General features: G+C 45.2%; 1 protein-coding gene across 2 annotated transcripts in view; it reads left to right on the top strand.

Moving 5' to 3' along the window:
- Window positions 1-4,944, top strand: part of bdh2 (3-hydroxybutyrate dehydrogenase, type 2) — a 161,751-nt gene extending 156,807 nt beyond the window's left edge. For both annotated transcript variants that reach the window (XM_072495191.1, XM_072495190.1), the window contains one exon: window positions 1,380-4,944. In XM_072495191.1, the coding sequence (XP_072351292.1) occupies window positions 1,380-1,433 (54 nt within the window). In that variant the 3' untranslated portion in view covers window positions 1,434-4,944. The remainder of the gene's footprint in view (window positions 1-1,379) is intronic.
- The last annotated feature ends 22,104 nt before the right edge of the window (window positions 4,945-27,048 follow it).

Below are 27,048 nucleotides of genomic sequence, written 5' to 3'. Positions count from 1 at the left end.
AGACAAATACAGGGTGGGGGTGGGGAACAGGTGGGAAATGGGGAGAGAGGGAATAGAAGCCAGAGAGGGGAAAAGGGAAGGGATGGAGATATCTGCAGGAAACTCCTCAGTGGGTTAGCTTTGTGAGGAAATTAATTCATTGCATTCTCGAGGACCAGAATTATCTGCAAATCCAAGTCTCTCCATCTGTGGGAAATGTTTGACATGAATTAATGATTGGGGGGTGGGGAGGGGGCGATAGCACACGGGGTGGGGGGGGGAGGGGGGGGGGGAGAGGTGGGAGGAATATAAACCATAGTGAAGGGTGCGAGATGGTGGTCGCAGTGGGGAGAAGATGGTCCGGAGGATTGATGGTAAGGTGGGGAGAAGATGGTGATCTGGGGAAAGCATTGTTGAGGTCAGGGAGGGGGTGATTGGGGCAGGGATGATGGGCAGGGAGAAAGAATTTGGTTGAGGTGGGAGAGATGTTGATGGGAAGGGTGTAGACAGAGGGGAGATTGTGGTTGGGGGAAAGTGATTGGTGCGGAGAACACGTTGTCAAAGGAGAGATGATGGTGGGACGGGCAGGGGGGGAATTGGTCAATCATGGGCAGGGGATTTGGTAAATTGTTGGCCCAGTCTGGGCAGTACACTTGCTGCCCCTAAGCCCACAAACAGTCCTGGATCATTCTTTCCCTGCCGCCTTTTGCCTGATTGGTTTTCTGAGCTCCTGAAATAGGTAAAAATGTAAAATCTGATGGAAGCATTTAGCATCATTAAAATACTTTACTGACATCCCTCCTGACATCTTATAAGTCTCCTCCTTCTCCTGTCACCGCCATTAAAACCAGATGTGAGCAAGGTGAGATTTTTACTCCCCACCGCCCCGTCCATACCTGCCACTCTTGGGAGTTAATATTGTTCCTTGCCTTGCCTCTTCGAGGCAGCTATAAAATTAACGATAAAATAAACAGAAAATGCTGGAAAAGCTCAGTGGGTCTGGCAGCATCTGTAGAGAGAGAAACAGAGTTATAGCTTCGAGTCCCGATGGTTATTCAGAGCTCGGAGCATTCTGGGTTCCGATGAAGAGCTATCGGAACTCGAAAGGTTATCTCAGCCTCTCTCGCCACAGATACAGCCAGACCTGCTGAGCTTTTCCAGAATGTTCTGTTCTTATCGCACAGACTCAACTCTTTCACAAACAAGACATCTTCCCTCCGGTGCCAGGTCCCGCTCTCCCTGAGGTTTTGACCCTCATGCCTAAGATAGGACCAGGTGCTCATTCTCGTATTAAAACTACTTTTTTCTGTTGACAAATCCTTTGGTTCACTTTGCATTCATTTTGAGCTGTAATTTGATTACTGTAAGTTTATGATTTTTATGTTTATTTTTATTTGCAGTCAACCTATGTGACTGGAAAAGAATTTATCATCGATGGAGGATGGAGTTTGTGAATTGATGCGGCACAGACGGTGAACAACACAAAATACCCCAATCAACGCAGCCCAATCCTGCTGGATGGGAACATCACGGGAGGTGTTCTTGCAATTCGGAATGGATGACGGGTCATTTTTCAGTTCTGTACATTTACAGAGCAATTTATTTTTTCAACGTGACTTCCAGACAGCCCACCTGGACTACAGTTTAACATATCGCCCAACTACTCGCTAAATGGACTTTCCTATAATTCTGCGCCACAGAAACATCAGCCAATCAGCCGTCCAAATGATCCCACGCCCCTGCCTTCGCCCCTAAAACCTGCAAATTCTCCCAATTCGGAGAGTTACCCAGTTTCCTTTTGAACGTGTTTCCACCATCTCGCTGACAACTGGCTGCTTTGTATTTTCCCTCGTGCTGCATTATCCCTGGTTCCTTAACCAGCCACATTCACTCTTTGTTCTCTGATTATTAACCCTTATTTGCTTCTTGATTTTGAACACCTCCGACAAATTTTCCTTTTCTCTGTTCTGAGAATAGGAACCCCAATTTCTCAAGTTTTTCCTGAAGTCATTCACCCCCCCACCATACCCAACCTGCTAAATCTCCTTTCACCCCCTTGCCTAAGGTTTTGACATTCTTTCTAAGACTGGTCTCCAGAGTTGAGCTAAATACACCGTTCCTATCTCTAACCGAGATGTGTGTGTCTATGTATTTACATTGTGTATTTATCATCTCTCTTGTTTTTCACGTATGGAGCGATCTGTTTGGACTGTATACAGAACAATACTTTTCACTGTACCTTGGTACACGTGACAACAAATCAAATCCAAATCCAAAGAAAGACTTGCATTTATACAGTGCCTTTCATGACCACTGGATATCCCACAGCTCTTTATAGCCAATAGTGTAGTCCCTGTTGTGATGTCGGAAAATAGCAAACGTGTGCACAGCAAGCTCCCACAAAGAGCAATGTGGTAATGAGCAGAGAATCTTTCTGTGATTTTGATTGGCCAGGACACCAGGGAGAAACCCTCCCTTCTCCTCTTTGAGGCGGTGCCGGAAGATCTTGTACATCCACCCAGGGGGACAGGTTGTGCCTCAGTTTAACATCTCATCCGATAGACGGCACCTCCCACAACACAGGGCTCCAGCGCTACTGCACTAAAGTGTCAGATTTGTTTTTTGTGCTCAAGTGCTGGGCTGGGTCTTGAACCCACAACCTTCAGAGGCAACAAATCACAGCTGACGCTTGAGGAGGATTGTAAGATTGGGCCTAGAGCCTCCACAATTTCCACTTGTATTTCCATTAACAGCCCAGGATACATCCCATCTCAGTCAGGTGGCATTTGTACTTTCAGCATTGAAAATCAGATCTCCTTGTGACCTGTTTGAATCCTGTCCAATTTCTGTCACCTCGGAAGCATTCTCTTTTTTAGTGAATACAAATAAAAAGTACTTGCTCCAGCCACGCCCCCACCCGCAGGAGCTCCTTCCGCAGCTCTAGTTGGCCGTACTCTTCCTTTGACAATCTCGTCGTGCCCAAAACGGGACGTGACGAGGCCGGTAAATCTCACGAGATCTGACAAAATCTCGCAAGGTGTCGCGATCTGGATCCCGTCCATTGAGATCAGGACCCAGATTTGCATATTTAAGAACGCGGTTAGTCTCACTTGAATATGTCTAAACGAGATCTACCCAGTGCCCGGGACCTAACGGTCTCGTCTCGGAGGCCCCGGGCGGGCGCTGTTTGGCACTGAGTTCCCCAAAAATGGACCTGGCCATTGGGGTCTTCCAGGCGATTGGGTGCCTGGGCTCTGGGTGGGGTGGTACCCTGATACCGCCGATGCCACCCAGGTACCGTGGCACTGCCACCCTAGCAGTGGCGCTCGGGCGCCACCCTGGCAGTGCGGAGCTTGTTGGTGAAGGAATTGGGACTAAGTGCAGTTTCTTGCTGAGGCCCAGAATAAAGCAGAGTCCTGTTTAATAGCGGGGTCATTCTCGGTGTGCCCAGTGCCAGGAGCTGGACGTGCTCGAAACGGGACTCTGTTTCATTCCCGTTAAATCGCGTCCTATATGTTTACAGAAGACGTTTAGATTCCCTGTTTATGTTTTCTGATCTATTCTCATATATTCTCTTTATTTCTTTTTCAGTTCCCTCCATTTCTTGTACTAAAATATGAGCCTGATATTTATCACAAGTCTCATTTTCCGTTTTACTTTTGTCTCGAAATCATCCAGGAAGATCTAGCTTTTAATCATCTTCCTTTTGCTCTGAATAGAATCTTGCTCCTTCATGTCCAAATTATCTCCTGTTCAAAGGTTTTCCAACGCTCATTTACTCTGCCACGATTCCTATTCACCCGGACAAGTCGCTGAAAATCACTCTCATCTAATTGAATATTTTCACATTTGATTTTTCCAGGTCCTTTTCCACAACTACACGAAATCTAACAATATATTGCAGTGACTTCCCCAGATGCCCTCCGGCTCAAATGCTCCATTTTCCCCACTTCATTCCCCAGGTGGGGTTTTGTTTCCTTCCTAGTTGGACTAGGAAGATAAAGTTCTCTTGTACACACCTCCAAAATTCCACCCCTCCTTTTCCCTTTACACTGTGATTTTCCCAATCTATATCAGGATAATTGAAGTTCCTCATTCTCATAACTCTAAGGAAATTTAATCCTCTATCACTGTCTCCCCAGTGGGTGGTCTACACTCTGCACCCCGCGGTCTAATAATTCCTCTGTTGTTCCTTCATTCTAAGCAAATCAATTCTGGCCAGGATTTTCCAAGACCGTGAATTCCCGCCCAAAGTCAACAGATTCTTGCCTGGTCAGTCAAATTATCCATCCCACCGGCGACGATCCCCACCCTGGCCGGGACCTCAAAACCCTGGCCCCTGTCTTTGACCTTTGAAGTGCATCATTACTTTTCAGTGCTGCATCAGTATCTTAGAACAAAGACCCCTTCTTCTCCCCTCATCTTTTCTGCAGACACAGTTGCCAAGGTTATTCAGTACCCATTCCTCCTTGAGTTTGAGTCTGGTCCCTGGCTGCCTTTACCCCATGTCTGATTCCTCCTACTCTATATTCTATTGTTGTTCTCCCCACTCCCTGTGAATGTCTCCTCTCTAATACTTCAGCTTGGCGCCCCTCTCCCCGTCTATTTCGTGTAAATCTCCATCATATCCAGCAGACATTGATGTTCTCCTGTGATAGTGCAACCTGTTTCCATTGCTGCAGACTGCTTCCAATCCCCAGCAATCTGACGGGCTCACTCTCTGCCATTTCTCCAGTCTTGCATTAGCCTGTTGTAACTCACTGTCATCACAATCACTAGTTGGGTAACCTTTTCTTTCCCTACCTGTCATTGGTTGCAACATGAACCACGATTTCTGGATGTTCACCTTCCTTCTCCCTTTGCCAGGTTTGCAAAATTTGATTTGCTAATGATTTCCCTAGAATTACGCTTGTAACTTCACCAAGAGCAAATGTTGCAGGATGCAAATAAAATTCAATGCTCAGATTCTGTTTCCAATTCTGTGTAAAATATTGAAAAATACTGTGCAATATGTCAACTCGCAGGAGACATTTGGCAGAGTGGGGGCACTTTATTCTGAAGGAGAAATGGCCAAGAGGAGAACTGACAATTCTTTAAAAGTATGTGTCGTCTTTGAGAAAGTTGGATAATTTGGATAAGTGTGAGGTTACTCACTTTGGAAGCAAAAACAGGAAGGCAGATTACTACCTGAATGGTTGTAAATTGGGAGAGGGGAGTGTGCAGCGGGACCTGGGTGTCCTTGTGCACCAGTCGCTGAAGGTAAGCATGCAGGTGCAGCAGGCGGTAAAGAAGGCTAATGGTATGTTGGCCTTCATTGCGAGAGGTTTCGAGTACAGGAGCAGGGATGTGTTGCTGCAATTATCCAGGACCTTGGTGAGGTCACACCTGGAGTATTGTGGGCAGTTTTGGTCTCCTTCTCTGAGGAAGGATGTTCTTGCTCTCGAGGGAGTGCAGCGAAGGTTTACCAGACTGATTCCAGGGATGGCGGGACTGTCATATGAGGAGAGATTGACTAGGTTGGGATTGTTCTCGCTGGAGTTCAGAAGAATGAGGGGGGGTCTCATAGAGACTATAAAATTCTAACAGGACTGGACAGGGTAGATGCAGGGAAGATGTTACCAACGACGGGTGCGTCCAGAACCAGGGGTCACAGCCTGAGGATTCAGGGTAAACCATTTCGGACAGAGATAAGGAGACATTTCTTCACACAAAGAGTGGTGAGCCTGTGGAATTCATTCCCACAGGAAGTAGTTGATGCTAAAACATTGAATATATTCAAGAGGCGGCTGGATATAGCACTTGGGGAGAATGGGATCAAAGGCTATGGGGAGAAAGCAGGATTAGGCCATTGAGTTGGATGATCAGCCATGATCGTGATGAATGGCGGAGCCGGCTCGAAGGGCCAAAAGGTCTCCTCCTGCTCCTATCTTCGATGGATCTATGTATGTAAGTGGATGTGTGTAAACAGACTCTGCTTGTGCACCAATCAAGAGCCAGAGGAAACACATACAAAACAGCTGTTAGTACATTTAAGGTCCTGCCTTCTGATTTCCAATATTTTTCATTATTCATTTTGTGGGAATAACTCTTTCAGGTCAGTCGCTCTTCCTCTGGAAGATAACTCAATAATTTGTCCCAATTTTTAAGAATATCCTCGTTATCCAATTTAATTTTAATTAAATTGATTCTGTCTACACCTCTCGCTGCCTCAGGAAGGCAGACAGCATTATCAGAGACCCCTCCCACCCAGGCATTGCCTTCTTCCAGACCCTTCCATCAGGCAGAAGGTACAGAAGTCTGAAGACCTGCACATCCAGACATAGGAACAGCTTCTTCCCCACAGCTACAAAACTCCTCAACGACTCCCCCTCGGACTGATCTGTTCCCTGTAAGAACACTATTCACGACGCCCTATGCTGCTCTTGCTTATGTATTTGCTTTGTTTGGCCCCTTGTTCCGCACTGTAACCAATCACTGTTAGTCGATGTACCATTTGTCAATGTTCTCTGTTGATTATTCTTGTGTCTACTTTGTACGTACTGTGTACATTCCTCGGCCGCAGAAAAATACTTTTCACTGTACTACGGTACATGTGACAAATCAAATCAAAATTTGAGGAATGTCAAATTCAGTCATCCGGATTCGGTTCTTCACGTTGAGTTAGAATCAAGAAAACCTCCTCCTTTTGCTCTCCACTTTCAAAATACCTTTTAAGCATATTCACATGAAGCACTCGGTGAGTCTTCCTTCTATTTGGTGTTCTTACCACATAATTCACCTCACTTAATTTCCTTTCAATCTGATAAGGTCCACAAAACCTAGCTTTTAAAGGTTCATCTATCACTGGTAACAACACTAAAACTTTATCTCCCTCCATTGGCAAAATTATGAACTTTTGCTTTCGTGTCCGCTACCTATTTCATCACATGCTGTGCAACTTTTAAATGTTGTCTAGCCAATTCTCCTGCTCTATTTAATCGTTCTCTAAAATTTGATACTTAATCCGATAATGTAATTTCCGATTTCTCACCCACCAATTTCTCCTTAATCAATTTAAGTGGTCCTCTTACCTCATGACCAAAAATTAGTTCAAAAGGACTGAATTTGGCTGACTCATTAGGAGCATCCCTAATTGCAAATAATACGAATGGATAATCTTGACAATAAGCCCTCAACATTGTCTTTAACGTCTGATGCCACCTTTCTAACGTGATTCTGGATGGGTACGTAGTTGATTTAAATTGTTTTACTCCTAAGCTATCCATAACCTCTTTGAATAACCTCAAGATAAAAATTTGTTCCATGATCCGATTGAATTTCTGTGGGTAGTCCATATCTCGTAAAGAATTTAAGTAACTCCTCTTTAATCTTTTTAGCTTTAATATTATGTACTGGAATGGCCTCTGGAAGCCTAGGAGGCACATCCATTATAGTCAAAAGATATTGATTCACACTTTTTGTTTTAGGAAGCGGTCCTACACAATCGATTAGGACCCTTGTAAAAGGTTCCTCAAATGCTGGAATGGGTATTAAGGGTGCTGGTTTTATCACCGTCTGACGTTTCCCTATCACTTGACATGTGTGACATGATCGACAAAATGTAATTACATCTTTATGTAGTCCAGGCCAATAAAAATGTGTTTGTAATTTAGCTTGAGTTTTCCTTATCCCCAAATGCCCTCATGTGCTACTTGCAACACCTCCTTTCTATACCCTACCGGCAATACTACTTGATGAACTTCTGCCCACTTTTCATCCGCCTGCATATGTAAATGTCTCCATTTTCTGATTAAGACATTTTTAAGGTAATAACACTCTGGTATACTCTCAGATTCCTCTTCCGTGTATGCTTTCTGATACATCCGTTTTATTTCTATATCATTCTGTTGCAACTCCATCAATTTTCCTGAACTAAAAATATCCGCCTCATCCTTCACCTGTTCTTGTTTTTTCCCAACCATCTGATCAAAATCGCTTCTGATAATTGAATTTCAACTTCATCTTCACTCTTTGATTTCTCCTCTTGTCTTAACCTGTAACTTTGCGACCTTGTTACTACACAATCTGGAAAAATCCCAGGATATTCATCCTTCAACAATTCAATTGTTTGTTTTTCCTCTGGCTTATCAACCACAGTGGGAATCACTCCCACCTGTGATCCAACTATATCATTACCCAAGATAAACTGTATTCCTGGACAAGATAGTTTCTCTATTACTCCTACTACCACTTCACCACTCTTCACTGGACTTTCCAACCTCCCCTTATATAATGGAACTCTACTCCTCTCACCCTGAATTCCACATATCACCACCTTTTCTGGCAACATTCTTCCCAAACTACACAACTCCTCATCTTTTAGCTCCCTTATCTCAAAAAAATTGACTTCTTTACCTACTTCTGATACACACAAGTAAATTCCTGAAAAAGATCTGGCCCCTTCTTATCAACCTCTTCATCAGGCTGTGCGTTTTTTTGCACCTCCTTCGTTTCCCTTGGGCTTTCCTTCACCACTTTAACAAACCCCACTGGATTGTCCTGTTTTACCACATCAGCCTTCCCAGTGCTTTTCTTCAACTCCCAACACTGTGACTTTACATGGCCTAGTTTATTACAGTGAAAACATCTGAAACCTTTCTGGATTTCTTTTTTAACCTGAGGTGCACTATCCTTATCTTCCATCAGATCCCTTTTACCTTTACACTTGGGTATTTCTCTTTTTCCTAGTTTCTATCCGTCAAAGAATGAAACTGCTGTTTGAAACCAAACTTTGATTTATGAACTAATTCATAATCATCTGCCATTTCTGCTGCTAATCTCACAGTTTTAACCCTCTGCTCTTTCACATGAGTTCCCACTACATCCAAAGTTATCATTTTTCTAAGAGCTTGATACATTTGGCCTATTTTCAACGCCCTTATCCACCTATCAAAATTACTCTGATCCTTTAAATTTTTAAACCTTTGTCTGTAAGCTTCAGGCACTAGTTCATATGCACCTCAGATGGATTTTTTCACCTCCTCATACGTCCCAGATACCTCTTCTGATAGTGATGCAAATACTTCACTAGCCCTAACTACCAGCTTTGTTTGAATTAGTAATTTCAAACTTTTATCCCGGTCGAGCCCCCAAATTTTGTTATGGGTCAGGGTTTAGAAACTCCAAAGTATATTCTGGAGTTCACCTGACCTATAACTTTTTGGCTAGGATGAGCACAAGAGTCTTCACTTGAGGTGTGATTCAACAGTCTGCCTAGACACTTTCATCAAATAAGCTTTATTCTAATAACTTAGTCAACATTGATATAAACACACAGCAAAAATGTGGCCATTTCATTTGTTTAGCTACCTTCTCAAATGAAATGAGAAAGGCTTCTACATCCTTCTCATCAAACCTTGGCAATGCTTGGACATATTTAAATAGATCCCCACCAAGCCTTTGATTATGATGCTCTTGCTCTTTCTCACTATCCTCATCACTATCCTCAAACTGTACGTTTCTCTTTACTTCCGCCAATTTTAACTGCAGTTCATGTTTGATGGCCAGTTTCTGATGTTCAAAGTCTCTCTCTTTTTCTCTTTCCTCTTTTTCTTTTTCCCTGACCTGTACCTCCCTTTCTCTCGCATTTTGTTCTGTTAGGGCTATTTGTTCTTTTAACCTTTCCTTTCTCTCTTTTTCTTTTTCCCTGATCTGTACCTCCCTTTCTCTCATTTTTGTTCTGCTAGGGCTATTCCTTCTTTTTCCCTCATTTTGAATTCAAGCTGCTTTAATTCTTTTTCATTTTCAAGCTGCTTGATCTATAATTGAGTTCTTGTCATTTCCAATGATTCTGACTGTGTCTCAGGCAATTGGAAATGTGAAGCTACCACTGCAATGACCTCTTGTTTTCGTACTTTGTCAGGCAAAGTTAACTGCAATTTTTTTGCCAAACCTAAAAGCATCTTTTTAGTCTCCGCTTGTAAGGTACTGCGTATGATCTTCTCCACCCCCAAAAAACTTCTGAGCCGCTGAACGAGCCATTATCCACAACACAATCCCTATTTAAGCCAGCCCAATCACGGAAGATAGACTTTTATCCCGGTCAAGCCCCCAATTTTGTTATGGGTTGGGGTTTAGAAACTCCAAAGTATATTCTGGAGTTCACCTGACCTATAACTTTTTGGCTAGGATGAGCACAAGAGTCTTCACTTGAGGTGTGATTCAACAGTCTGCCTGGACACTTTAATCAAAATAAGCTTTATTCTAATAACTTAGTTAACATTTATATAAACAAACAGCAAGAGTTTTTATCAATTACAAACATAAAGATACCCCATAGCTACAATAATCTATGTACAACACTTAATGAATTCCCCCTTAACTGTTCCAATTCAAAAACAAAATCCCATAAACCAACCCCCTTTCCAAGGGCATGGCCCAGCACTCTGCCTTCTCACTTGAATAAGACTGGCTTTCCCTGAGATTCTGACCCCGGCTCACCAGCAGGTTTAAACCCTTCCGCAAAGCAAACTCTACCTAAAGCCACCACCAAGGTGATTTTTACTGGAACAGATATTTTAAATGAAAATACAGAGAGACAGGCCAAACACTTCTGTTCTCTGACTGAGTCCACAGCAGCCAAATATGAAAGCAAAACCAAAAACAGCTCACAGAGCCACAGTCCAGCTCCACCCAAACAATGACATCACTGAAGCCATGTGATAAGACAAAAACATTTCAGACAAAACATCCAGCAGAGGGCAGCAGAGAAGAGCTGCTGATTGGCTGTTGCGGGGAACATTTGCATCAGTGCATTGCTGTCACTGTATCCAGAAGGTGTTCCTGAGCAAGACACCCTCTGTGTTCAAGTGAAGGCAAGCATCCAGCAGAGGGCAGCAGAGTGGAGCCGCTGATTGGCTGTTGCGGGAACATTTGCATCAGTGCATTGCGGTCACTGTATCCAGAAGGTGGTTTGTGGAGGAGCTGTTGTCAAGTGACAGTTAAACCCCAAATACTTCTTCAGTGTTTCCCTCCCTACCTCCTCTAACCCCCAAAAAAACAATCACTGTGTAAGGATCCCAGCCGAGTAAAGATCAAGAGGGAGACTTGAGGGCAGGTAGAAGTAGAAAGAAGTTGAACCGTGACATCACAGCCAGCAGGTAAGTGATTGGCTGGTGACTGGTAATTCGTTTTTCTTTTCCCTGAGGTGTGTTGATAAGGTCAGGTTTTTCTATTTCTATTTTTTTATCATGTGATTGGTAACAATTTTTCTTCTTTTTTTCCCCCTTTTTCATTTATCTATTATTTGATATTATAGTTGGACGAAGTTAAGCTTAAGATTAAAAATGGCAGGAGATCTCAGACCCGTGTTATGCTCCTCTTGCTCAATGTGAGAGCTCAGGGACATGGCTGATGTCCCTGGCTCCTTCACGTGCAATAAGTGTGTCCAGCTGCAGCTCTTGTTAGACCGCATGACTTCTCTGGAGCTGCGGATGGACTCACTTTGGAGCATCCACGATGCTGAGGAGGTCGTGGATAGCACGTTCAGTGAGTTGGTCGCACCGCAGATTAGGATTGCTGAGGGAGAAAGGGAATGGGTGACCAAAAGGCAGAGAAAGAGCAGGAAGGCAGTGCAGGTGTCCCCTGCGGTCATCTCCCTCCAAAACAGGTATAGTGTTTTGGATACTGTTGGGGGAGATGGCTCACCAGGGGAAGGCAGCAGTAGCCAGGTTTATGGCACCGTGGCTGGCTCTGCTGTACAGAAGTGCAGGAAAAAGAGTGCAAGGGCTATAGTCATAGGGGATTCAATTGTAAGGGGAGAAGATAGGCAGTTCTGTGGTCGAAAACGAGACTCCCGAATGGTATGTTGCCTCCCAGGAGCACGGGTCAGGAATGTCTCAGATCGGCTGCAGAACATTCTGACGGGGAGAGTAAACAGCCAGTTGTCGTGGTGCATATAGGCACCAATGATATGGGTAAAACACGGGATGAGGTCCTACAAGCAGAATTCAGGGAGTTAGGAGCCAAGTTAAAAAGTCGGACCTCAGAGGTAGTAATCTCAGGATTGCTACCAGTGCCACGTGGTAGTCAGAGTAGAAATGAAATAATAGGCAGGGTGAATGCGTGGCTTGAGAGATGGTGCAGGAGGGAGAGGTTCAGATTTTTGGGACAGGTTTTTGCACTGAGTGCTGAATTTGGTGCTTTTTGAGTGCGATAGTGAGAGTTTGGTGACCGAGGGAGTATAAGGCTTCATTTTTATCTAAAGTTTAGTCTTTCTTTTATTTAGTTTATTAACTTAAAAGTTGCTGTTTGGTTTAGAAGAAGGTGAATTTTCAATCAGCTTTAAACAGGCTTCTACTTCTGGGCACTTGCAGCTGGAGCTTGTTAATTAGTTAATTGGATTAGGCCAGTTTTTCAGAGGCGAGATTCACAGTATAAAAGTGATCCCCTACAGTGCAGACTTTGTTTGCACTGAGTGCTGAATTTGGTGCTTTTTGAGTGCGATAGTGAGAGTTTGGTGACCGAGGGAGTTAGGTGAGGAGGGAGTAAGGTGCTCCTTTCATTTTGTTTCCGACATTTCCGCAAAGAGTGCAAAGAGAGCCAGGTGTTTACAGGAAGTGTAGCTGACTGGGAGCAGAGTCGGAGGGCGGAGATCTAGTTAGTCCACACAGCAGCTATATTCTTTAAGGTAAGAGGGGATGGAGGCTAGGCCAGTTACATGCTCCTCCTGTAGGATGTGGGTGGTGAGGGATACCACCGGTGTCCCCACTGACTATACCTGCGGGAAGTGCACCCAACTTCAGCTCCTCAAAGACCGTGTTAGGGAACTGGAGCTGAAGCTGGATGAACTTCGGATCATCCGGGAGGCAGAGGGGGTGATTGAGAAGAGTTACAGGGAGGTAACCACACCCAAGGTACAGGACAAGAATAGCTGGGTTACAGTCAGGGGGAAAAAAACAAACAGGCAGACAGTGCAGGGATCCCTCGTGGCCGTTCCCCTTCAAAACAAGTATACCGTTTTGGATGCTGTTGGGGGGGATGACCTACCGGGGGAAGGCCCTAGCGGCCAGGTCTCTGGCACTGAGTCTGGCTCTGGGGCTCAGAAGGGAAGGGGGGAGAATAGAAAAGCAATAGTTGTAGGAGATTCAATGGTTAGGGGAATAGATAGGAGATTCTGTGGTCGCGGGCGAGACTCCGGGAGGTATGTTGCCTCCCGGGTGCCAGGGCCAGGGATGTCTCGGATCGTGTCTTCAGGATCCTTAAGGGGGAGGGGGAGCAGCCAGAAGTCGTGGTGCACATTGGTACCAACGACATAGGTAGGAAAAGGGGTGTGGAGGTAATAAACAAGTTTAGGGAGTTAGGCTGGAAGTTGAAAGTCAGGACAGACAGAGTTGTCATCTCTGGTTTGTTGCCGGTGCCACGTGATAGCGAGGCTAGGAATAGGGAGAGAGTGCAGTTGAACACGTGGCTGCAGGAATGGTGTAGGAGGGAGGGCTTCAGGTATTTGGATAATTGGAGCGCATTCTGGGGAAGGTGGGACCTGTACAAGCAGGACGGGTTGCATCTGAACCAGAGGGGCACCAATATCCTGGGAGGGAGGTTTGCTAGTACTCTTCGGGAGGGTTTAAACTAATTTGGCAGGGGAATGGGAACCGGATTTGTAGTCCAGCAACTAAGGTAGCCGATATTCAGGACGCCAAAGCATGTAATGAGGCAGTGGGGAAGGGAACACTGACAAAGGAGAGTATTTGCAGGCACGGAGATGGGTTGAAGTGTGTATACTTCAACGCAAGAAGCATCAGGAATAAGGTGGGTGAACTTAAGGCATGGATCGGTACTTGGGACTACGATGTGGTGGCCATCACGGAAACTTGGATAGAAGAGGGGCAGAAATGGTTGTTGGAGGTCCCTGGTTATAGATGTTTCAATAAGATTAGGGAGGGTGGTAAAAGAGGTGGGGGGGTGGCATTATTAATTAGAGATAGTATAACAGCTGCAGAAAGGCAGTTCGAGGAGTATCACCCTATTGAGGTAGTATGGGTTGAAGTCAGAAATAGGAAAGGAGCAGTCACCTTGTTAGGAGTTTTCTATAGGCCCCCCAATAGTAGCAGAGAAGTGGAGGAACAGATTGGGAAACAGATTTTGGAAAGGTGCAGAAGTCATAGGGTGGTAGTCATGGGCGACTTTAACTTCCCAAATATTGAGTGGAAACTCTTTAGATCAAATAGTTTGGATGGGGTGGTGTTTGTGCAGTGTGTCCAGGAAGCTTTTCTAACACAGTATGTAGATTGTCCAACCAGAGGAGGGGCAATATTGGATTGAGTACTGGGTAATGAACCAGGGCAAGTGATAGATTTGTTAGTGGGGGAGCATTTTGGAGATAGTGACCACAATTCTGTGACTTTCACTTTTGTAATGGAGAGGGATAGGTACGTGCAACAGGGCAAGGTTTACAATTGGGGGAAGGGTAAATACGATGTTGTCAGACAAGAATTGAAGTGCATAAGTTGGGAACATAGGCTGGCAGGGAAGGACACAAGTGAAATGTGGAACTTGTTCAAGGAACAGGTGCTACGTGTCCTTGATATGTATGTCCCTGTCAGGCAGGGAAGAGATGGTCGAGTGAGGGAACCATGGTTGACAAGAGAGGTTGAATGTCTTGTTAAAAGGAAAAAGGTGACTTATGTAAGGCTGAGGAAACAAGGTTCAGACAGGGCATTGGAGGGATACAAGATAGCCAGGAGGGAACTGAAGAAAGGGATTAGGAGAGCTAAGAGAGGGCATGAACAATCTTTGGCGGGTAGGATCAAGGAATTACTAGGGTCAATTACTAGGGGGCATAGGTTTAAGGTGAGAGGGGCAAAGTTTAGAGTAGATGTACGAGGCAAGTTTTTTACGCAGAGGGTAGTGGGTGCCTGGAACTCACTACCGGAGGAGGTAGTGGAAGCAGGGACGATAGGGACATTTAAGGGGCATCTTGACAAATATATGAATAGGATGGGAATAGAAGGATACGGACCCAGGAAGTGTAGAAGATTGTAGTTTAGTCGGGCAGTATGGTCGGCACGGGCTTGGAGGGCCGAAGGGCCTGTTCCTGTGCTGTACATTTCTTTGTTCTTCTTTGTTCTTTGAAAACCCCAAGGCCTTTTACACATATGTGAGAAATATGAGAATGACTAGAGCGAGGGTAGGTCCGATCAAGGACAGTAGCGGGAGATTGTGTATTGAGTCTGAAGAGATAGGCGAGGTCTTGAATGAGTACTTTTCTTCTGTATTTACAAATGAGAGGGGCGATATTGTTGGAGAGGACAGTGTGAAACAGATTGGTAAGCTCGAGGAAATACTTGTTAGGAAGGAAGATGTGTTGGGCATTTTGAAAAACTTGAGGATAGACAAGTCCCCCGGGCCTGACGGGTTATATCCAAGGATTCTATGGGAAGCAAGAGATGAAATTGCAGAGCCGTTGGCAATTATCTTTTCGTCCTCACTGTCAACAGGGGTGGTACCAGGGGATTGGAGAGTGACGAATGTCGTGCCCCTGTTCAAAAAAGGAACTAGGGATAACCCTGGGAATTACAGGCCAGTTAGTCTTACTTCGGTGGTAGGCAAAGTAATGGAAAGGGTACTGAAGGATAGGATTTCTGAGCATCTGGAAAGACACTGCTTGATTAGGGATAGTCAGCACGGATTTGTGAGGGGTAGGTCTTGCCTTACAAATCTTATTGAATTCTTTGAGGAGGTGACCAAGCATGTGGATGAAGGTAAAGCAGTGGATGTAGTGTACATGGATTTTAGTAAGGCATTTGATAAAGTTCCCCATGGTAGGCTTCTGCACAAAGTAAGGAGGCATGGGATAGTGGGAAATTTGGCCAGTTGGATAACGAACTGGCTAACCGATAGAAGTCAGAGAGTGGTGGTGGATGGCAAATATTCAGCCTGGATCCCAGTTACCAGTGGTGTACCGCAGGGATCAGTTCTGGGTCCTCTGCTGTTTGTGATTTTCATTAATGACTTGGATGAGGGAGTTGAAGGGTGGGTCAGTAAATTTGCAGACGATACCAAGATTGGTGGAGTTGTGGATAGTAAGGAGGGCTGTTGTCGGCTGCAAAGAGACATAGATAGGATGCAGAGCTGGGCTGAGAAGTGGCAGATGGAGTTTAACCCTGAAAAGTGTGAGGTTGTCCATTTTGGAAGGACAAATATGAATGCGGAAAAGAGGGTTAACGGTAGAGTTCTTGGCATTGTGGAGGAGCAGAGAGACCTTGGGGTCTATGTTCATACATCTTTGAAAGTTGCCACTCAAGTGGATAGAGCTGTGAAGAAGGCCTATGGTGTGCTCGCGTTCATTAACAGAGGGATTGAATTTAAGAGCCGTGAGGTGATGATGCAGCTGTACAAAACTTTGGTAAGGCCACATTTGGAGTACTGTGTACAGTTCTGGTCGCCTCATTTTAGGAAGGATGTGGAAGCTCTGGAAAAGGTGCAAAGAAGATTTACCAGGATGTTGCCTGGAATGGAGAGTAGGTCTTACGAGGAAAGGTTGAGGGTGCTAGGCCTTTTCTCATTAGAGCAGAGAAGGATGAGGGGCGACTTGATAGAGGTTTATAAGATGATCAGGGGAATAGATAGAGTAGACAGTCAGAGACTTTTTCCCCAGGTGGAACACACCATTACAAGGGGACATAAATTTAAGGTGAAAGGTGGAAGATATAGGAGGGATATCAGAGGTAGGTTCTTTACCCAGAGAGTAGTGGGGGCATGGAATGCACTGCCTGTGGAAGTAGTTGAGTCGGAAACATTAGTGACCTTCAAGCAGCTGTTGGATAGGTACATGGATTACGGGAAAATTATATAGTGTAGATTTATTTGTTCTTAAGGGCAGCACGGTAGCATTGTGGATAGCACAATTGCTTCACAGATCCATGGTCCCAGGTTCGATTTCGGCTTGGGTCATTGTCTGTGCGGAGTCTGCACGTCCTCCCCGTGTCTGCGTGGGTTTCCTCCGGGTGCTCCGGTTTCCTCCCACAGTCCAAAGATGTGCGGGTTAGGTGAATTGGCCAATGATAAATTGCCCTTAATGTCCAAATTGCCCTTGGTGTTGGGTGGAGGTGTTGAGTTTGGGTAGGGTGCTCTTTCCAAGAGCTGGTGCAGACTCAGGGGGCCGAATGGCCTCCTTCTGCACTGTAGATTCAATGATAATCTATGATTAATCTAGGACAAAGGTTCGGCACAACATTGTGGGCCGAAGGGCCTGTTCTGTGCTGTATTTTCTATGTTCTATTGGGACTGGTTCTGGGGGAGGTGGGACTACTACAAATTGGACGGTCTACACCTGGGCCGGACTGGAACCAATGTCCTTGGGGGTGCTTTTGCTAATGCTGTTGTGGAGGGTTTAAACTAACGTGGCAGGGGGATGGGAATCAAATGAGGAGGTTAGTGGACAGTATGGAGGTAGTAACTAAAGCCTGTAAGGAACTAGATAATAAAGTCAGCGTGACTAAGGGGAAGAGTAGGCAGGGAGCAGATGATGAACGCAAAGGGACTGGTATTTGTTTTAATGCAAGAAGTATAGTAGGTAAGGCAGATGAACTTAGGGTTTGGATTAGTACCTGGGAGTATGATGTTATTGTTATTACTGAGACTTGGTTGAGGGAAGGGCATGATTTTTTAAAATATATATATATTTATTAAAGTTTTTTAACACAAATTTTCTCCCTTACAAACAATAACCCCCCCCCCCCCTCGTAACAACAAAAACAGAGAAATCGCGCAGAGCAAGATATATACATGGCAGAATGATATATTTACACAGCTTTGTACACTGGCCCTCACCCGTACGTGCCAGTTTCCCCAACCCTTCATGTTATCTCTTGCTCATCCACCCTCCCAGGCAGTCCCCCCTTTCCCCTCCCCCCTCCCAGGACGTCCCCTCCACCCCCCCCCCCCCCCCCCCCCCCCAGGGTTGCTGCTGCTGCTGACCGACCTTCCTCTAACGCTCCGCGAGATAGTCTAGGAACGGTTGCCACCGCCTGTAGAACCCCTGCGCAGACCCTCTCAAGGCAAACTTAATCCTCTCCAACTTTATGAACCCAGCCATATAATTTATCCAGACCTCCAGGCTGGGGGGCTTCACCTCCTTCCACATTAGCAAGATCCTTTGCCAGGCTACTAGGGACGCAAAGGCCAGAATGCCGGCCTCTTTCGCCTCCTGCACTCACGGTTCGTCCACTACTCCAAATATTGCTAGCCCCCAGCTTGGCTTGACCCAGACTTTCACCACCTGAGATATTGCTCCCGCCACTCCTCTCCAGAACCCCTCAAGTGCCGGGCATGACCAAAACATATGGACATGGTTCGCCGGGCTCCCTGAGCACCTTCCACATCTGTCCTCTAGCCCAAAGAACCTACTCAACCTTGCCCCCGTCAAGTGCGCTCTGTGGACCACCTTAAATTGTATCAGGCTGAGCCTGGCACACGAGGAGGAGGAATTAACCCTACCTAGGGCATCAGCCCACAGACCTTCCTCGATCTCCTCCCCCAGCTCCACCTCCCATTTACCCTTCAACTCTTCTACCAGCGCTTCCCCCTCTTCTTTCAACTCCTGGTGTATTTCCGACACCTTGCCCTCCCCGACCCATACACCCGAGATCACCCTATCTTGAACTTCTTGTGCCGGGAGCAACGGGAATTCCCTCACCTGTCGCCTCAGAAAAGCCCTCACCTGCATATACCTAAAGGCATTTCCCGGGGGTAGGGAAGGGCATGATTGGCAACTAAATATCCCAGGATATCGATGCTTCAGGCGGGATAGAGAGGGAGGTAAAAGGGGTGGAGGAGTTGCATTACTGGTCAGAGAGGATATCACAGTTGTGCTGAAGGAGGGCACGATGGAGGACTCAAGCAGTGAGGGGCTATAGGCAGAGCTCAGAAATAGGAAGGGTGTGGTAACAATGTTGGGGAGGTACTACAGACCTCCCAACAGCGAGCGTGAGATAGAGGTACAAATATGTAAACAGATTATGGAAAGATGTAGGAGCAACAGGGTGGTGGTGATAGGAGTTTTTAATTTTTCCAACATTGACTGGGATACACTTAGTATCAGAGGTCTAGATGGAGCAGAATTTGTAAGGAGCATCCAGGAGGGTTTTCTAGAGCAGTATGGAAAGAGTCCAACTCTGGAAGGGGCCATACTGGACCTGGTGCTGGGGAATGAGCCCGGCCAGGTGGTTGAAGTTTCAGTCGGGGATTACTTTGGGAATAGTGATCACAATTCCATAAGTTATAGAATACTCATGGACAAAGACGAGAGTGGTCCTAAAGAAAGAGTGCTAAATTGGGGAAAGGCCAACTATACCAAAATTCGGCAGGAGCTGGAGAATGTGGATTGGGAGCAGCTGTTTGAAGGTAAATCCACATTTGATATGTGGGAGGCTTTTAAAGAGAGGTTGATTAGAGTGGAGGACAGACATGTCCCTGTGAAAATGAGGGATAGAAATGGCAAGATTAGGGAACCATGGATGACAGGTGAAATTGTGAGACTAGCTAAGAGGAACTAGGCGACTGAAGACAGACAAAGCTTTGGAAGAATATCGGGAATATAGGACCAATCTGAAACGAGGAATCAAGAGGGCTAAAAGGGGTCATGAAATATCTTTAGCAAACAGGGTTAAGCAAAATCCCAAAGCCTTTTATTCATATATAAGGAGCAAGAGGGTAACTAGAGAAAGGATTGGCCCACTCAAGGACAAAGGAGGAAAGTTATGCGTGGAGTCAGAGAAAATGGGTGAGATTCTTAACGAGTACTTTGCATCGGTATTCACCGAGGAGAGGGACCTGATGGATGTTGAGGTTAGGGATAGATGTTTGATTATTCTAGGTCAAGTCGGCATAAGGAGGGAGGATATGTTGGGTATTCTAAAAGGCATTAAGGTGGTCAAGTCCCCAGGTCCGGATGGGATCTATCCCAGGTTACTGAGAGAAGTGAGAGAGGAAATAGCTGGGGCCTGAACAGATATCTTTGCAGCATCCTTGAACACGGGTGAGGTACCGGAGGACTGGAGAATTGCTAATGTTGTCCCATTGTTTAAGAAGGGGAGCAGAGATAATCCAGGTAATTATAGCCCGGTGAGCCTGACGTCAGTGGTAGGGAAGCTGCTGGAGAAGATACTGAGGGATAGGATCTATTCACATTTGGAAGAAAATAGGCTTATCAGTGACAGGCAACATGGTTTTGTGCAGGGAAGATCATGTCTTACCAACTTAATAGAATTCTTTGAGGAAGTGACAAAGTTGATTGATGAAGGAAGGGCTGTAGATGTCAAATACATGGACTTCAGTAAGGAATGTGGTAAGGTTCCCCATGGTAGGCTGATGGAGAAAGTGAAGTCTCATGGGGTCCAGGGTGTACTAGCTAGATGGATAAAGAACTGGCTGGGCAACAGGAGACAGTGAGTAGTAGTGGAAGGGAGTTTCTCAAAATGGAGAACTGTGACCAGTGGTGTTTCACAGGGATCCGTGCTGGGACCACTGTTGTTTGTGATATACATAAATGATCTGGAGGAAGGTATAGGTGGTCTGATTAGCAAGTTTGCAGATGACACTAAGATTGCTGGAGTAGCAGATAGTGAAGGGGACTGTCAGAGAATACAGCAGAATATAGATAGATTTGAGAGTTGGGCGGAGAAATGGCAGATGGAGTTCAATCCGGGCAAATGCGAGGTGATGCATTTTGGAAGATCCAATTCAAGAGCAAACTATACGGTAAATGAAAAAGCCCTGGGGAAAATTGATGTACAGAGAGATCTGGGTGTTCAGGTCTATTGTACCCTGAAGGTCGATAGAGTGGTCAAGAAGGCATACGGCATGCTTTCCTTCATCGGAAGGGGTATTGAGTACAAGAGTTGGCAGGTCATGTTACCGACAGTTGTATAAGACTTTGGTTCGGCCACATTTGGAATACTGCGTACAGTTCTGGTCGCCACATTACCTAAAGGATGTGGATGCTTTAGAGAGGGTGCAGAGGAGGTTCACCAGGATGTTGCCTGGTATGGAGGGCGCTAGCTATGAAGAGAGGTTGAGTAGATTAGGATTATTTTCATTAGAAAGATGGAGGTTGAGGGGCACCTCATTGAGGTCTATAAAATCGTGAGAGGTATAGAAAGGGTGGGTAGCAAGAAGCTTTTCCAGAGTGGGGGACTCAATTACTAGGGGTCACGAGTTCAAGGTGAGAGGGGAAAAGTTTAATAAGAACATAAGAATTAGGAGCAGGAGTAGGCCATCTGGCCCCTCGAGCCTGCTCCACCATTCAATGAGATCATGGCTGACCTTTTATGGACTCAGCTCCACTTTACGGCCCGAACACCATAATCCTTAATCCCTTTATTCTTCAAAAAACTATCTATCTTTATCTTAAAAACATTTAATGAAGGAGCCTCAACTGCTTCACTGGACAAGGAATTCCATAGAGTCACAACCCTTTGGGTGAAGAAGTTCCTCCTAAACACAGTCCTAAATCTGCTTCCCCTTATTTTGAGGCTATGCCCCCTAGTTCTGCTTTCACCCGCCAGTGGAAACAACCTGCCCGCATCTATCCTATCTATTCCCTTCATAATTTTATATGTTTCTATAAGATCCCCCCTCATCCTTCTAAATTCCAATGAGTACAGTCCCAGTCTACTCAACCTCTCCTCGTAATCCAACCCCTTCAGCTCTGGGATTAACCTAGTGAATCTCCTCTGCACACCCTCCAGTGCCTGTACGTCCTTTCTCAAGTAAGGAGACCAAAACTGAACACAGTACTCCAGGTGTGGCCTCACTAACACCATATACAATTGCAGCATAACCTCCCTAGTCTTAAACTCTAGCAATGAAGGACAAAATTCCATTCGCCTTCTTAATCACCTGTTGCACCTGTAAACCAACTTTTTGCGACTAGCACACCCAGGTCCCTCTGCACAGCAGCATGTTTTAATATTTTATCATTTAAATAATAATCCCTTTTGCTGTTATTCCTACCAAAATGTATAGCCTCACATTTGTCAACATTGTATTCCATCTGCCAGACCCTAGCCCATTCACTTAGCCTATCCAAATCCCTCTGCAGACTTCCAGTATCCTCTGCACCTTTTGCTTTACCACTCATCTTTGTGTCGTCTGCAAACTTGGACACATTGCCCTTGGTCCCCAACTCCAAATTATCTATGTAAATTGTGAACAGTTGTGGGCCCAACACTGATCCCTGAGGTACACCACTAGCTACTGATTGCCAACCAGAGAAACACCCATTAATCCCCACTCTTTGCTTTCTATTAATTAACCAATCCTCTATCCATGCTACTACTTTCCCCTTAATGCCATGCATCTTTATCTTATGCAGCAACCTTTTGTGTGGCACCTTGTCAAAGGCTTTCTGGAAATCCAGATATACCACATCCATTGGCTCCCCGTTATCTACCGCACTGTTAATGTCCTCAAAAAATTCCACTAAATTAGTTTGGCGCGACCTGCCCTTTATAAACCCATGCTGCGTCTGCCCAATGGGTCAATTTTCATCCAGATACCTCGCTATTTCTTCCTTGATGATAGATTCCAGCATCTTCCCAGTCCTCTAGTCTTCCACTAATCTTTGCTCCTTTGTATGCTTTTCCTTCAATTTGATACTCTCCCTTATTTCCTTAGATATCCATGGCCGATTTTCCCTCTTTCTACCGTCCTTCCTTTTTGTTGGTATAAACCTTTGCTGAGCACTGTGAAACATCGCTTGGAAGGTTCTCCACTGTTCCTCAACTGTTTCACCATAAAGTCTTTGCTCCTAGTCTACCTTAGCTAGTTCGTCTCTCATCCCATTGTAATCAGCACAAAACTCTAGTGTTTGATTTTACCTTCTCACCCTCCATCTGTATTTTAAATTCCACCATATTGTGATCGCTCCTTCCAAGAGGATCCCTAACTATGAAATCCTGAATCAATCCAGTCTCATTATACAGGACCAGATCTAGGACCGCTTGTTCCCTCGAAGGTTCCATTACATTCTAGGAAACTATCGAGGGTACATTCTATAAACTCCTCCTCAAGGCTGCCTTGACCGACCTGGTTAAACCAATCGACATGTAGATTAAAATCCCCCATGATAACTGCTGTACCATTTCTACATGCATCAGTTATTTCTTTGTTTATTGCCTGCCCCACCATAATGTTACTATTTGATGGCCTATAGACTACTCCTATCAGTGACTTTTTCGCCTTACTATTCCTGATTTCCACCCAAATGGATTCAACCTTATCTTCCATAGCACCGATGTCATCCCTTATTATTGCCCGGATGTCATCCTTAAATAACAGAGCTACACCACCTCCCTTACCATCCACTCTGTCCTTCCGAATAGTTTGATACTCTCGGATATTTAACTCCCAGTCGTGACCATCCTTTAACCATGTTTCAGTAATGGCCACTAAATCATAGTCATTCACAATGATTTACGCCATCAACTCATTTACCTTATTCTGAATACTACGAGCATTCAGGTAAAGTACACTCATGTTGGCTTTTTTACCTCTGTTCTGAATCTTAACACCTCGATCAGAAACCTCTCCAAAGTTATATTGCCTCTTAACCTTTCCCCTAATTTTCCTTGTCGTTGAACCCATATCTTCATGTAACAACCTGCCGCGTCGCTTACCATTAAATGTTTTTGCTTCCCGTTTTATTCCTTTTAGTATTCCTGGTCCTATTCACTGAGCTCCCCTCAGTCTCTGTACCTTGTACTGTTGCCCTTTTTGATTTTTGACTATGGCTTCTCTGCCTTACACTTTCCCCCTTACTGCCTTTTGTTTCTGTCCCTGTTTTACTACCTTCCAACTTCCTGCATCGGTTCCCATCCCCCTGCCACATTAGTTTAAACTCTCCCCAACAGCTCTAGCAAACCCCCCTCCCCCCCCCCCCCCCCCCCCAGGACATCGGTTCCAGTCCTGCCCAGGTGCAGACCATCCGGTTTGTACTGGTCCCACCTCCCCCAGAATCGGTTCCAATGCCCCAGGAATTTGAATCCCTCCCTCTTGCACCATCTCTCGAGCCATGCATTCATCCTATCTATCCTGACATTCCTACTCTGACTAGCTCGTGGCACTGGTAGCAATCCTGAGATTACTACCTTTGAGGTCCTACTTTTTAGTTTAACTCCTAACTCCCTGAATTCAGCTTGTAGGACCTCGTCCCGTTTTTGACCTATATCGTTGGTGCCTATGTGCACCACAACAGCTGGCTGTTCACCCTCCCCACCCCCCCCACCCCCAGAATGTCCTGCAGCCGCTCCCGGACATCCTTGACCCTTGCACCAGGGAGGCAATATACCATCCTGGAGTCTCGATTGCGTCCGCAGAACCGCCTGTCTATTCCCCTTACAATTGAGTCCCCTATCACTATAGCCCTGCCATTCTTCTTCCTGCCCAGCTGCGCAGCAGAGCCAGCCACAGTGCCATGAACCTGGCTGCTGCTGCCTTCCCCTGGTGAGCCATCTCCCTCAACAGTATCCAAAACGGTATATCTGTATTGCAGGGAGATGACCGCAGGGGACACCTGCACTGCCTTCCTACTCTTGCTCTGTCTTTTGGTCACCCATTTTCTATCTCCCTCAGTAACTTTCACCTGCGGTGTGACCAACTTACTAAACGTGCTATCCACGACGTCCTCAGCATCGCGGATGCTCCAAAGTGAGTCCATCCGCAGCTCCAGAGCTGTCAAGCGGTCTAACAGGAGCTGCAACTGGACACACTTTTTGCACGTGAAGGAGCCAGGGACAGTGGACGTGTCCCTGAGCTCCCACATCGCACACGAGGAGCATGACACGGGTCTAAGATCTCCTGCCATGTCTTAAACCTTCGGTTAACTTCAACAACTACAATTTCCACACAAAAAAAGAAGAAAAAATAAATAAATATACCAATGAAAAGAAAAAGAAAAAAAAACTACTTACCAGTCACTTACCTGGGATAAAAAGCACTTCCTCCCCACCCAGCTTCGAATTCCCACCTAGATTCAAATTCCCAAACTCACTCTTTGCTGTCTCACTCTGGCTCACTGAGAGAACTCACTGGGAGTGAGTTACAAGTTGCTCTTTTTAAACTGTCCTGAGTTGACTCCCCTCCCCCACCTGCTTTTCGATCAAAGTAGATTAAAGTGACTGACACTTAACTGCCAACCAGTTATGTGAGTGAGTGGGGCAGCCCTTGTTAACCTGCACTGCACAATACTAGCTTAATTTAAATTAATTTAAACTCCTGAAATTTAAAAGGAGCTGCCTTACTGATTTGATTTGATTCAATTCCCACCTAGATTCCAATTCCCAAACTCACTCTTTGCTGTCTGACTCTGGCTATGTCTTCTGTGGCTCACTGGGAGAACTCACTCCAGGGAGATATGCGTAGAAAGTTCTTTACGCAGAGGGTGGTGGGTGCCTGGAATCCATTGCCGGCGGAGGTCGTAGAGGCGGGCACAATAGCGTCATTTAAGATGTATCTAGACAGATACATGAATGGGCAGGGGCAGAGGGATACAGATCCTTAGAAAATAGGCGACAGTTTTAGATAGAGGGTCTGGATCGACGCACGTATGGAGGGCCGAAGGGCCTGTTCCTGTGCTGTAATTTTTCTTTGTTCTTCTTAAAGGGACACTCCCATGCCAGGGTTCAGTTATCAGAAAAAATCTTTAATCAGATTGCTGACAAAGAACAACAGCAGTTGGAGGATGGAGCGGATAGCTTTAGTTCAAGGAAGGTGGTAGAATTACATCAGAAAGATTCAGAGATAAAGCAGTTGTATCAGAAAGCATATACAGAAATAGAATCTGAGTGTATGCTGGAGTATTATTACATTAGATATAATGTATTGATGAAGAAGTGGACATCTTTACATATGCAGGGAGATGAGAAGTGGGCGGAGGTTTATCAAGTGGGATTACTGGTGAGTTATAGAAAAGAGGTTTTGTGGTTAGGTGGACTGGCCATGATAAATTGTCCTTTCGTGTCCAAAAGTTTAGGTGGGGTTACTGGGTTACAGGAATAGGGAATGTGGGCTTGAGTAGAGTGCTCTTTCCAAGGGCTGGTGCAGGCTCAATGGACCGAATGGTCTCCTTCTGCGCTGTCAATTCTATGATTCTATGACTCCTTTCTTTGCCCTTTACAGAAGTGCATGAAGATGGAGCTGAGGTAGATGATCAGCCATAAATGTAACGAATAATGAAACAGCCTCAAAGGGCCAAACCAACGACTCCTATTCCTATTTCTTATATTCTGAAATGCAATCCAGCCAATTTCCTAATAAAAAGTGATGGAAGATGTTGTGGAGAGTCCCATTGAACCAAACTTGCCAATGCCCATGTCTAACATCAGCAAAATTGCACTCACTGTTGGCCTCAAAAGAGAGATGCCCACAAAGATGTGTGTGGCTTAGATTTCCACTTAGATCGCCATTTTCCTGACGTCAGTTTGAATCTCTCCCAGTATCCCGACATACTGATGTTATCGTGCAGGGTAAACAACCAATCATAATAAAGTATTCTCAAATTCAGCAAATCAGAAAGCAAAGGTCACTTGTGAGCCTTTATCTTCAATTTCACAGAGTGAAAATTGGGATCATCATAATCATCAGAAACACTCTTGTAAAAAGGTTAAGATTTTAATCTATTTTATACAAATGGGAAGACTCAACATTCCACAGATAGAAAATATAGTTTTCCAGGCCAGAGAGGTTTTCAGCAGTAATTATGAACGTAGTAACTGCTAAAAGTGTGAACAGCCCAAATATATCATTAAATAAGATGCAACTTTATTAAGGGGTTTTAAATCAAGGCCAAGTGTAAAAAGGCAACTTCTCATTCGTTTGGTGTTTCTAATTGATTACAGTTTGCAGAGATTTTAACAGCACACTTTACAGGGAAGTGTAGGATCACTGACAATATTTCCTGGAGATCTGCATTTAACCGCACATATATGGATATATCCAGAAATTGGTGTCAACTTCAAAGAAGTGATTACAGCGAACTGTCAGTTTTGTCGTAATTTCTAATCCAATATCTGGGTTATATTGGATTTCCTT

This window comes from Scyliorhinus torazame, chromosome 3 (assembly GCF_047496885.1).
Source record: "Scyliorhinus torazame isolate Kashiwa2021f chromosome 3, sScyTor2.1, whole genome shotgun sequence".
Taxonomy (NCBI): Eukaryota; Metazoa; Chordata; class Chondrichthyes; order Carcharhiniformes; family Scyliorhinidae; genus Scyliorhinus; species Scyliorhinus torazame.
This window is presented reverse-complemented; position numbering and strand designations above follow the sequence as displayed.